Here is an 11,762-nt window from a genome sequence, read left to right as displayed (position 1 = left end):
CAATCAACTCCAGGGAAAAACAGCATGTGAGGAAAGGCAGACCCATCCTGTGCCAAGGAAAATCCCAGCTTTATCCGGAGCTCGTTTCCCCTGGGAAGCGAGCGGAGCAGCTGGGAAGCACTGGGCTGCAGCGTTGCTGGTGCTGGAGGCTGCTGGAGGCTGCACTGCCCCGGCCCGGAGGGATCGGCTCTGCGCCCAGCACAGAGCCCGAGCTGCTGCCGGACTTGGGGCTGCACAAGCAGCCTGATGAGGACGCGTTGGGGAACTGGCTGCAGAATCCCAGGATTTCAGGGCCATCTTTGCCCTGTCACTGTGCAGGTGGCATTGCTCCACAGATCCCAGATGGCATTGCTCCATGAATCCCAGGCCGCATTGCTCCATGGATCCCGGGCAGTGTTGCTCCGTGTTCCCAGGCAGCACATCCCAGCCATCTCCCAGTTGTGCAGCTGAGCCTGGCCCAGCCACGAGCCACAGCCAGGCTCATCCAGCCCCATTTCCACAGGTCGCTTCCCTACCGGAGAGGCCTCCGTGCTGCAAGGCGCCGCCACGTCCACCTGGGTCCAGGGCGCAGGTGACCCCAGCGGACCTGGATTCCAGCTCCCAGGACCCCCCCCAATCCTGCCTGCAATATAGTGTGGGCCAAATCGTGAGAGTGATAAAACAACGGGGGGGTTGGACCCGGTGCCCACAGAGCAGGGCCATGCCCAGCTGCGCGCGCCTCGCCTGCAGAGCGCAGCGAGCGCCGCCCCCGCGCTCCGCACCAATTAGCCGGGGCAATTGCACCGCTGCCGGGCTGCTTCCCACGCAGCAGCCGGACTGGCCGCAGCGAAGCGCCGAGCAGCGAGGAAAGGGCTCAGCAAAGCAGGAATCCCGGGCCCTGAGATGCCAGTGCCGCTATGCCCATCCCTGCACATTGGGAGGCTGAGCTCCGCACGGGCAGGCAGCCCGGAGCCGGGGACAGGGTGGGACGGGTTGGGATGTGCTGGGATGGGGCGGGAAGGGGCAGGCTCTGCCCAGGGTGCCCCGCTCCGCTCCGGGGGTCCCGGGGTGAGGAGGGGGCGGCGCGGCCGAAACCCACCCGGCAGAGCCGCAAAGGCACCTATGGGGGGGGGTGCACATGCAAATGAGACGCGTGGGTGGAGCATAGCCCCCCTCCCGATATGCAAATGAGAATGCAAAGCAGAGGGACGGCGAGCGCCCTGCCGCGGGGGTGGGCGGGGTCTGCACGGCCTTCGTCCAGCGAAGGGGTGGGGCCTAGTATGCAGATAAGGGGAACGGGGCGGTGCCCGCTATGCAGATGAAGGGGCGAGGCTGCGTCGATATTCAGATGAGGGGCGGAGCGTCGCCCGCCATGCAGATGAGGGGTGGGGCGATGTCATATGTAGATTAGGGGGCGGGGCGTCGCCGGGTGTGTGTCGGAGCCTCCCGCCAGCTGCAGCCAGAGGTGCCGAGCGCAGCGCGAGCCGCGGCTCCAGCTGCAGCCGAGCGGAACCGAGCCGAGCCGAGCCGGGCCGAGCGGAACCGAGCCGGGCCGAGCCGAGCCGGACCGAACCGAACCGCGCCGGGCCAGCGGAAGCGGCGCTCGGAGCCCGCGCGCAGCATGGCCGAGCCCCCGGCGGCGCTGGCCCCCGAGGGCGAGGAGGGCCCCGTGCGCTTCGCCCGCAAGGGCGCCCTGCGGCAGAAGAACGTGCACGAGGTGAAGAACCACAAGTTCACGGCGCGCTTCTTCAAGCAGCCCACCTTCTGCAGCCACTGCACCGACTTCATCTGGTGAGCGCGCCGGGCCCCGGCACCCCCGCGGGGACCCCGGCGGGCCCCGGCACCCCCGCGGGGACCCCGGCCCCCGCGGAGCCGCCTCAAGCCTCCCGGTACCCCCCGGTACCCACGTACGCGTCCCCTTGTCCCCCGGAACCCCCCCGGTCCCGGTCATTCTGGGAATGTCCGCCCCCCCCCAGCCTGGCCCTGCAGGATGGTCCCCGCTTGCCCCAGATGCCCCAACCTTCCCGAGAACACCCCCCTCTCCCCAGCCCGGCCCCAAGGGAACCCCCTAGTCTGCCTCAGACCCCCCCTCCTTGGCCCGGCCCCACAGGGAACACCCCCACATGCCCGGGACTTGCTCCCTTACCCCCCCATCCTGGCCCCACGGGTTCCCCCCACCCCTTACAGCCCCCCTGGTCCCATAGAGCCCCCCAGCCTGTCCCAGCACGGACCCCAGGGTCCCTCTGCCCATCCCTGTGCCCGGGTGCCGGCAGGGCCGGTGCCGGTGCCGCTGACGCGGTGCCTCTTTCTCCACAGGGGCTTCGGCAAGCAGGGCTTCCAGTGCCAAGGTGAGCGTGCGCCGGGGCCGGGAGCGCCGGGCGGGGGGCAGCGCGGCCCCCGCCGAGCGTCAGCACAGCCGGGGGCGAGAGCCGCCGCGGCCGCACGGATCGCTCTGCCCCAGCCGGGAAGCAGCTTAGTCATTTTGGTAACCGACCGAGCGACGGGTCGGTGCTTTTAAGCTGATTGCTGGTCGGGTTTTGTTACTGGAGATAAATGGTGAAGGTTTCATACGAGCCCCCCCAAAAAACAAGATAAAGGGGAATTCATGGTTTTAGATGTGCTTAATATGTCCAGCTGTGCCCTCATGGCAAGGGGGGCCGTGCTGGCGGGGGCCAGCCTGGCGGGGCGGAACAGCTGGGTTGCGTTACTGGGGAAAGTGGGGCTGTGGGAGAAGGGAACGGAGTGTAAGGGGGTGTCTGGCATGTAAGAAACACGTAGGAAACCGTGTTGCAATATCCTCTAGCTTACTATAACCAAAATTCTTGCATTTTATTTGGGAAGGGCTTTTTAGGGACTTGCACTGTCCCCTCCTGAATGCTCTGCCCTCCCTTTACCAGCCTCCCGGGGCTGGTTTTGGCACCTGCATGTGGTGGTGGCCACGGGCAGGTAGCGAATCCCCAGTGTCACGGGCGTCACCTGGGCGAGGGCAGAGCCTGCGCTCAGGGTCGCGGCTCACAGGGACATCTGTGGTTGCTGGCACCGAAATCTTGCTCTTAAGAAGATATGGGGCAAAGTGTCACTTTGGCGGGTAGCCGAATCCCAAGATGAGGTGTTTTGCATGAGAATAAAAGCCCCTGTATAACTGTAATATCACAAGAACAGCGAGTCTTGGCAGACTCCGTTTGTGTCTGAACCAGCAAACAAGCCCCGCTGGATCACGGCGTGGCGCGGAGTCAGAAGGGAAGCCGGCGGGGCCGCGGAAGATCCGGGTCTCCGGGCGCGCTGGTTTTGCCCACCTTGCACCGGGCATGCGGGGCTGGAGCAGCTCCTGCTCTCGGGAGCATCCCTGCAGATGCTCTTCCAGGCAGTAAAATCCAGCCCAATCAAATCATCTCTGAATCATGCTGCTACTCATCCATAGCGCTTGCCACCTGCCTTGGGAGCGTGCCTTAAAATACCAAAAGCAGATCCCCACCAGGCATCCCAAAGGCCGGGCTGACGGCCTCGGCCGATGGCAAGGAGAGGGGAGCAGGGAGGAGGCTGGAGCGCGTCCTGGCGCAAGGTTACCCGCTCAAGGTTACGGTCACCCCGGCACCTGCTGCAGGTGCGGAGGTTTTGCACAGGGGCGGCTCCATCCTGGTACTCAAGGGAGCTCTGGGTCTCCTGGGGCTCTCGCTGCGATCTTCCTGTGTTCTCACAGCCCTGAATTTCCTTGAATGGTGCATGCAGCATCATGCTGGGCACATTTATACAAATAAAACGTCCCTGAAACCTTGAGTGCGCTAGAAAAGGCTGCCTGGGATCATCCGCTGCTGGAGCAGGGCTCTCCCTCTCTCTCTGTATAATTTCTGTTATTCTGCTCAGCTCTACCTATAGTGCTCAGTATCAGATAATTTGAGCCTTCCCAAGGTGTTTTTTTTTTTTTTTTTTTTTTTTTTTTTTTTTTAAAGCCATTAAGAACTATTGTCCAAACCTGTAAATGTGTGCTTGCCTCAGGGTTTGACTTCAGATATCTTTAACCAATATTGAATCAGTCTCCTATATGAGGTCAGTAAATGGGGCTCATAAGGATAGTCCCAGGCTTGCTAATGCAGGGCTGCCACCCTCCGAATGCAGGGACCTCCTCGCCTTGTATTAAACAGGGCAATCCTATCCCGGGATTTCTTGAAGCAGGAGTGTGCAAGAAGCTGAAGCACCATCAGTAGTTGATGTGCTGCACTCAGTGATGTTTCCAAAGGTGTGCGACTGGTCTATAACATGTCTTTCTACCTTAAGAAACCATTTTCAGTGATATTCTGGTCTTGCCAACCTGAAGAGCGTGTGACTGTGCATTGCCATAGCATGCTGAAATTCTGCAGGCTGCGGTACTTCCAAAGCAGGCCAGCTTTACCTTGGTACCTTGCTACAGGAGGGAAGTTCTGCGGGTTTTTCCCGTGGGTGCCGCGGCATGCCCGGGAGCGGTGCCGTGGGCGCGATGCGGGCGAGCGGCCGGCGTCCCGCGCGGGAGGCACTCGCCGTGCCCGCGTGCAGCGCCGGGCTGGGCGGGCGGGCGCGAGCTGCCGCGAGCCATGTGGTGCGAGCCGCGGCCTCCCGAGGAACAAGCGCTCCGGGCAGCGGAGTGGAGCGGAGGAGGAGAGCCCGGCGCCGCCGGCGCTGCTCCGCGTGGTGGGCACGCTCCGCACGGATCCCGTTGCACCAGGCTCTGCTGGCGCCGGGCGCCACAGTGTTCAGCCCTCGCGCTGCGGCTGCTGTTGCGTTTGCTCAATAAGTCGTGCCTCCGAGACCCGCAGCACCAGCTTTTGCCTAGGGGTTCGGTCTCATCAGCTCCAAGCCGGTGCTTGGGTACAGAAAGCCTTTCCCGAATATTTAACTCTCTCTTTGTTCACTACTTCACTCAGCTGAATGTGAAATGAAGGTTCAGTTCAACTTTAACAACTTCCCAGCCCTTTTATCCTCTTGTTTGGAGGGGATCCTGGAGCGCAGCTAGAACACTTGCCTGCCTCGTTTCTGGGCTGGCTGCTATTGCCATGTTTGCTTAAGTAGGTTTTCACTTGTGCCCTGATTTCTTTCTAGGACATTTTCACTAATTAGATTGTTAATTAGCTCATTACTTGTGACTTTCGTCAGGAAGTTTGGAGAAATTGGCTCCTTATAGCTTGAAATACTAATGGGTACCAGAAATGCCACTTAACTGCTAATCTCCTTTTCCTCGTATAAATCTTCATCCTTATCGGGCTGCTGTCCCGGGGGAAGGAGGCTCCATGCGTGCTGGGCACGGGGTCCGTGTACTGCCCCCGGGATCGGGGCAGATCCTGGCGGAATGTTGGAATTCCAAAGGTTTCCAGACTGTGGCTGCGCTCGGGATCCATCCCCGCGGGGCGGGCAGGCTGCTGCGTGGCCGGGCCCTTGCCCCGTGTCCCAGGACACCATCCCCTTTCCAGGGGGTGTGAGCAGGGACGGGGTGCCTGGCTATTGCGGGAGGGTTGTGGGTGGCCTCCAAGCTGCAGCCGGTGCCTTTGTTGTCTCCATCCTAAGCAGCGCCTTAGGAAAGATGAAAGGGAACGAGCTGGATTGAAAGCCCAAGAGAGCGGCCTTCCCACGTCTAATTCCCAGCAGGTGCCAATGCTGGGAGCTGGCAGCTTTCTCTGTGGATATTCCCCATGTGCCGCCCCGGGGTGTTTCTCCATTGCCGTGCATGGCTCGGTCTCCTGGCTGCTGCTGCAGGCCCGGGCGCTGCTTTTGCTGCAGGTTTGGGGATGAGCACAGGGAAGCAGGCTGACCCAACCTGGCGTTGTCAGCGGAGCAGCCGGGCCGCGTTTCCACCTTGGGAATTTGGGAGGAACAGGGGAAGAAATGCTCCCCGGGAGCTGAAGAGCCGTGGAACGTGATTCTCGCCGAGGAGCAAAAAATAACTTGCATCTGTTACTGCTTTCACGTGTGCCGAGTAATGAGAAAAGATCTTGGAGAGAAGATTTTGGCTCCTTAGGAGAAGGAGAGAGAGAGAAAAAAACGTCATTTAATAACAGATGCCTAGGGTTTGTACAGTAACTTTTTCGGGGAAACGAATGTTTCCTTCTTATCTCTAGTTACAACTGGGTAAGCAAAGATACTCTTCGAGCACTTCTCTTTCTAAACTTCCTACAAAAATATACTTCCCTTTTCCAGGTTTTCTTCCTCCCTTCCAAGGCCGCTCTACTTGTTCATTTAGTGCTTCCATCCGCGCTCGGCGGCGGAGCCCGGCGGCTGGAGGCAGGCGGCAGGACCTGCTGTTTTAGGCTCCCAACCCACCCTTCCTTCCCCCGCAGCTCTGCAGCCCTCCGTGCGGAAGTGAAACCCATCGCATTTGTGCCGTGGGGCCGCCGGCACCGCGCAGCCTTCCAGCGCGCCTTTATTGACTGTATTAAGCCAGCGAGAAACAAAAGCAAAACAAACTCCAATCATTCAGAGTTGCCTCAAACCCAGTAATTTCGTGTCAACATATTATGCACACTGGAGGAATGCTAGTGTTCAAATAGACTAATTAAAAATGTTACTGCAATTACTTTTGCAACACAAATGATGCTAATTATGTAATGCCGCAGAAATTGGAAACATAATTTTGGAGAGTTTTTTTGTGCGCCTCGCGGTGGTAGCGCGGCCCTCGGTGCCTCCCAGCCAGGTCTGCGGGCACGGGCGGCCGCTCCTGCGCGCCAGGGCTGCAGCTCTGCAGCAGGTAGCAATAGGAAGGGCAGGTTGTTGGGTCCTGCTCGCTGCGTGGACGCTCCGCAGCTTTGCAGGGCTGCGAGCAAAAGCGGGAACGGGAGCAGGTGCTCCCTGCGCTTTGCTCCAATGCCCAGGGCTCCCCCAAAGCCGGTTTCCGAGCCCAGGCTTGGGCTGGCTTCCCTCGTGCTGCTCTCGCTGCTGCAGTGCCGGCAGCAGGAGGCAGGAGGGGGATTTGGGGGGGAAGCTGCAGCGGGTGCCGCCGCGCGGGCCGGGCTATCGGGTTCGGCAGGGCCACCCGATCCCCTGGGCGCCCGGGTGTCTCCTTACGCGCCGCGCTCGGGCGCCGCGGGGGGAAGTGGTTTCTCCGCTCCCCTCCCCCTGTGTCTTCAGCTCGCCGGGGTTGTTCTCTCTTATCTGCTGCCGTAGCTGCCGCCCGCCGCGATGCGAGACGCCGATAGCGGAGCGGTCCGCGCGGCGGGGTGGGACACGGGAAGCCGGGAGCAGCGGGTCCCTCCCGCGCTGCGGAGCCTCCTGGTGCGGGCGGCACCGGGACTGTCCCTAAGGGCACCCCAACAGGCGAGGCAGGTTCCCCGGAGCTGTGCGGAGTGCGGGAGCAGGGAGCTGCCTGCACCCTGCGGGTGCTCGCGGGCTCCTGGCACGGAGCGGGGTGCCCACGCGTGAGCTCCGAGCTCCTGCTCTGCTCCCCGGCCCAGCGCCCTGCACAGAGGGCCCTCGCACAGGACATGGGCTCGAGTCGCTGCTTAAATCCTGCCCGAATCCTCTGAACCTGCTGGGGTCTGCGTGGCAGCTCGGCCTGGGGCTTGTTCTCCCAGCTCGGCTGCAAAGGAGGCCTGTGCAAATGTGAGGAGTGTTCGTCAGTGCTCCCCGGGCTCTGCACCTACCACAAATAAGGCTCACGATCACTGTGACTAAGAAATACGCTTCTAAGCTGCCCCTAATATAGTTCAGGGCAGAACTATGTGGAAGATGTAATTAAAAAGGGTGCAATTAGAAGGGAAATGTTAAAGCGCTGTCTCTGCTTCGAGCGTGTGTGGTAATGAGAAGGGATGTGGTGGTGGGTGGCATGGGACGCTGCCCAGAAGTGTTTGGGTGGCTTGTCCGTGCAGAAGGCAGCTGTGCAGAGGTTAGTGCTGCGCATGGGCCCGGCCGGCGCTGCCCTGGCCTGGGAGCCTTTCCCGGCCCGCGCGGCTCCGACGTGGAGGACGGGCTGAAGCCGCCGCGCAGGGTGTTGGAGGGGCCGTGCAGTGAGTGCCTCTAGTCCTGCGTCGTGAATCATTGTTCTGCAAGTCTGTAAACAAGAGCTCTTTGGAAGAGGAGAGTAAGGAGCTCTCTGCAGGAGCCGCGTAGCCGCAGCTCGCGCCTGTTGGGGGCTGCACGTGCAGGACAGGGCTGCACGGGGCTGGATGTGAACGCAGGGCACGGAGAGGCGGCCGCGGGAGCCTGCCCGGGATCCGAGGGGATCCACCCGCTCCTGTGATCCTGCCGGAGCAGCCTCGGCCAGGGCTGGTTTCCTGTGGAGGCGACAGGAGGGCTGGGGCAGGCAAGGCGCCGGGTCCAGCAGTGTCTGCAGCTGCCGAGCCCTGTGCATGGCCTGGAGCGATTCCCACCCGGAGCCCTCCCGGCTGCCTCCGCCGGGGCCCCGAGGGCTCCTGTGGCCCCGAGCGGTGCCTCATCCGCAGGCACGGGCCGCGATGGGCAGCACGGGGCTCAGCCCAGGGAGCCCAACGGGGAGCGGAGCCCGAGCTGCTCCCGCTGTGCCGGGGAGCTGCGCGCAGGGCAGCAGCCCCCGGTGCAGGCGATGGGGCCTGGCTGGAACGGCTGGAGCGCAGAGAGGCTCCTGGCAGCGCAGAGCTCCTTGGCCGGGCTGCTCCGCGCCCGGGTCCTGGAGCGGCCAGGGCCCTGCAGGGGGAGATGCTGGGAGGCCGCGGCCTCCGAAATGGCCCCTGTCCTGGAGAACGTTCCTGTGGGTTTATAATGCACTGTGGTGGCGGCAGGAGGGGCTGAGCAGCCCCGTGGCTTTCTCGGGGAGCCATAGGGCACTGGTGCCGGGCACAGCCCATGGGCGCAGGTTTGTGAGCTCCGTCCTTGCTCCCCAACTGCCTCGCAGGGGATGCAGGGGGTCATTCGTCCTGTTACTGTGGCCACCCCTGGGAAAGCAATGATCCAAGCTGTCCTCCTTGCGTGCAGGCCACCTGGGTGCTGTAGAGCTAAATAAATGGGCACCTTGCAAGCAGAAGTCCTTCTTCTGCTTTTGAGGCTTCTTTCACTGCCGGCGCACGTGAGCGGAGGCAAGAGTGAGCGCTGCTGGCTCAGGCTTCCTGCAGGCGCTCAGCTCGCAGCGCCGCTCCAGCAGCGGATCCTGCTTCTCTTTGAAAGGCAACGCGCTTGGTGAGCGCGCCGCGGCCGTGTCCTTGCAGCGGGCAGCGCTGGCACTGGGCGCGTGTGGCATCAATCACCACCACGTTCCCTGCAGCCGCTGCAGCGCGGGGCCTCGCTCCCGACGGGAGGCTGCTGCTCCTCGGCTGCTTTCTGCTCACGTTTGCAAAAGGCCTCTCTTCCTGGTAGCCTTCCAGAGCTCCGCGCTCTTGGGCTGTAGCGATAGTTGCTGTCCTGCTCCGTGCTGCTAAATGCTGTGAGCTCGGACATGATTCCTCCTGCACGCGGCCGCCGGCCCAAGGGGCTGCTGGAGCTGGTGGGACGGCGAGTGCCAGGCAGCCGTGCGGGGGTCTGCCCGGCTCTTCGTGCCTCGTCGTCCGTCTGTGGCACGATTGCAGCTCTGCTCGAGCCGTCCGCTCTGGAGGGATTGGGGCTGCCTCCCCGAGCTGTTTATAGCTGTCCCGCTTTCCCGTCACGGAGCCGGAGCGGCTCTCGCCAGCGTTCTGGGGTGGGCACCTGCAGCCGTGTAACCCTCTCGGCTTGGGGTGCAATTCCCTCTCGGTTTGGGGGGCAAATCCCAGGAGCCCGTGGCCACCATGGCTAGATGCATCCTGCTGCGGTGTGTTGGGCGCTGGGTCTCTAGCACGTGTGAGCTGCGCCCTTTCATTTGAAATAACTTGCTGCTGTTTTCCAGTCTCACCTTCGGGCCGGGTTTATGCATCTCGTCCTTGCCGCTCAACAGGGTCTGCATCGACTCAGCCTGTAGTCGGCGATGGGGAGGGCAATAACCACCCCGGTACCCGAATCCCGGCCTCGCACCCTCCCTCCCCTCCTAATCCATGACGTTGGAGTGTTTGGAGCGCTCATGCTGCTAGATTCCTTGTCAGATTGTGTTGCCATGTGAAATGGTGTCACGGTAATCGCTTCACCTTTAGCGGGAACAGCTAAATACCTTTATTCTGATGGCCTGAACAGCAAGCACACTTAATAGTTGACACTTAGCACACGAACAAATGCATTTTCATGGCTTCCAAATATAGAAGAATGGAAAAGGGAGGTTGCGGGGAGAAGTGAAAGCCTTCCCGGTGCCGTGAATGGCTTCACGCCACCCCGCGCGCTCACAAAGCCGGGGGTCGGGGAGCCGGCGCCAACAGCGCTTTATAATCCGGGAAAGGAGCCGGAGCGAGGGGGAAGTGGCCCACGGGGCAATTTGCACCCCGGAGTGGATGAGCGGCTCCTGACGCAGAGCAGCGCGGCGGAGTGCGTCCCGCCGCCCCCGCGCTCCGGGCTCGCCGGCTCCGAGCATCCCGCGTTCCTGCTGTGCCCGCCCTGGGCGTTGCTGCTGCTGTTCTGCACATTCATTGCGCTAAATGCTCCGAGGTTTGGGGACAAAGGAGGGCCCCGTAACCCGCCGAGAAGGGAGGGTGACAAGGTCCCTGCCGAGCTCTGCCCCGAGTCCCGGCACGCGGAGCTTGAGCCGCGGGGCTTGTCCCTGCGGGATAAGCCAACATATTGTCCCTTTTCTCCTACTGATGGAAGATTTATGCACAGCTTGAAATAATCCTCCGAACTGTTATTTATAGACTGGTGTCGAGCTCCAGAAGCCGTTTTTTTTTTCTTTTTTTCTGTGGAACAACCTTTGCTATGTCGTCATTATTGAGATTAACTTCATTACAAGCTTAATTTTATCCTTGCCTGCTTCAACCTTTGCATGGGCTTCTTCATGACTGCAGCTTTCAAGGGGAACACTCTCAACTGCTCCGTGTTCAAATAGTTTCCGGAGAGTTTCATGGGAAAACTGGCGTTTTCTGGACTGATCGGGGCTCAGTGGCCTGTCTGGCAATTGCTGTGGTTGGGAGTGGAGAGGATTTCTGAGGATCACGGAGCAAAGGGGCAGGCGGGGTCACTGCCACCTGGTTTGTGCCCCCGCCGTGCGCCGCAGAGGAGGCTGCTGCTCTAGGAATGCTGCGAGACGGAGCTAACTCGAGCCTTGTGGCCGCGCGTCTGCATGCCCTCTCCAATAGCTCAGTCCCTTGACTTCCAAATCTTCCTTGGCCTCGGGCCTGGGGCCCAAGTCCCCTGGAAATGGGGCCCGTGGGTTGTTCCTGTGGTAAAGCAGCGGTGCTCGTGGCAGCTGGGCTGGTCCTGAGGCGTTCCAGGACGCTCTCCCTTGGGCATCGTGGCGCCTGGCACCGCCCGGGGCTCGGGCACCGCAGCTCTTGCTCCTGGGCATCCCTCCCGGAGCTGAGGTTCCCGGGGCTGCCCCGGCGCTCCCAGGGCTGCTGGAGAGACATCCCCAAGGCACCATCCCCATCCCGTCCCCAGACACCGTCCTGTGCCCGCTGGTGCCCAGGGCACGTGGCTGCGCCAGGAGCCCTCCTTCGGTGACCCCGCGTCTCCTAGGGCTGCGGGCTGGAGAAAACCTCGCTTATTGGGTCACTTAGAGACTCTGAATCTGGGTTTTTGGCAGGAGGGGAGGCTTTAATTAGCAGCTGCTCGGTAGGGCTGCTATTAGATCTTCAGGGTAAGATGCTGCTGGACTGGAAAAAATGTAACAATAGCTCATTTGCCTGGGAAACCATTATGGTGATTTGCATTCGCGTTGAGCACGAAATCCTGCTAGACATTTAATCTTTCTAAAGTAACTTCAAACTCTGCAGTTCGAATTTCTGCCTCCCCTGAGC

At 61.4% G+C, this 11,762-nt stretch overlaps 1 protein-coding gene across 2 annotated transcripts in view; it reads left to right on the top strand.

Moving 5' to 3' along the window:
* The first annotated feature begins 1,600 nt into the window (after positions 1-1,600).
* Positions 1,601-11,762, top strand: part of PRKCB (protein kinase C beta) — a 69,612-nt gene continuing 59,450 nt past the window's right edge. For both annotated transcript variants that reach the window (XM_026054041.1, XM_026054040.1), the window contains exons 1-2: positions 1,601-1,770; positions 2,296-2,327. In XM_026054041.1, coding sequence (XP_025909826.1) covers positions 1,601-1,770; positions 2,296-2,327 — 202 coding nt within the window. The remainder of the gene's footprint in view (positions 1,771-2,295; positions 2,328-11,762) is intronic.

Source organism: Nothoprocta perdicaria, unplaced genomic scaffold, assembly GCF_003342845.1.
Source record: "Nothoprocta perdicaria isolate Ctin4 unplaced genomic scaffold, notPer1 scaffold_12, whole genome shotgun sequence".
In the NCBI taxonomy this organism is placed as follows: domain Eukaryota; kingdom Metazoa; phylum Chordata; class Aves; order Tinamiformes; family Tinamidae; genus Nothoprocta; species Nothoprocta perdicaria.
The sequence above is the reverse complement of the archived record's forward strand: the minus strand, read 5'-3'. Positions and strand labels throughout refer to the sequence as shown.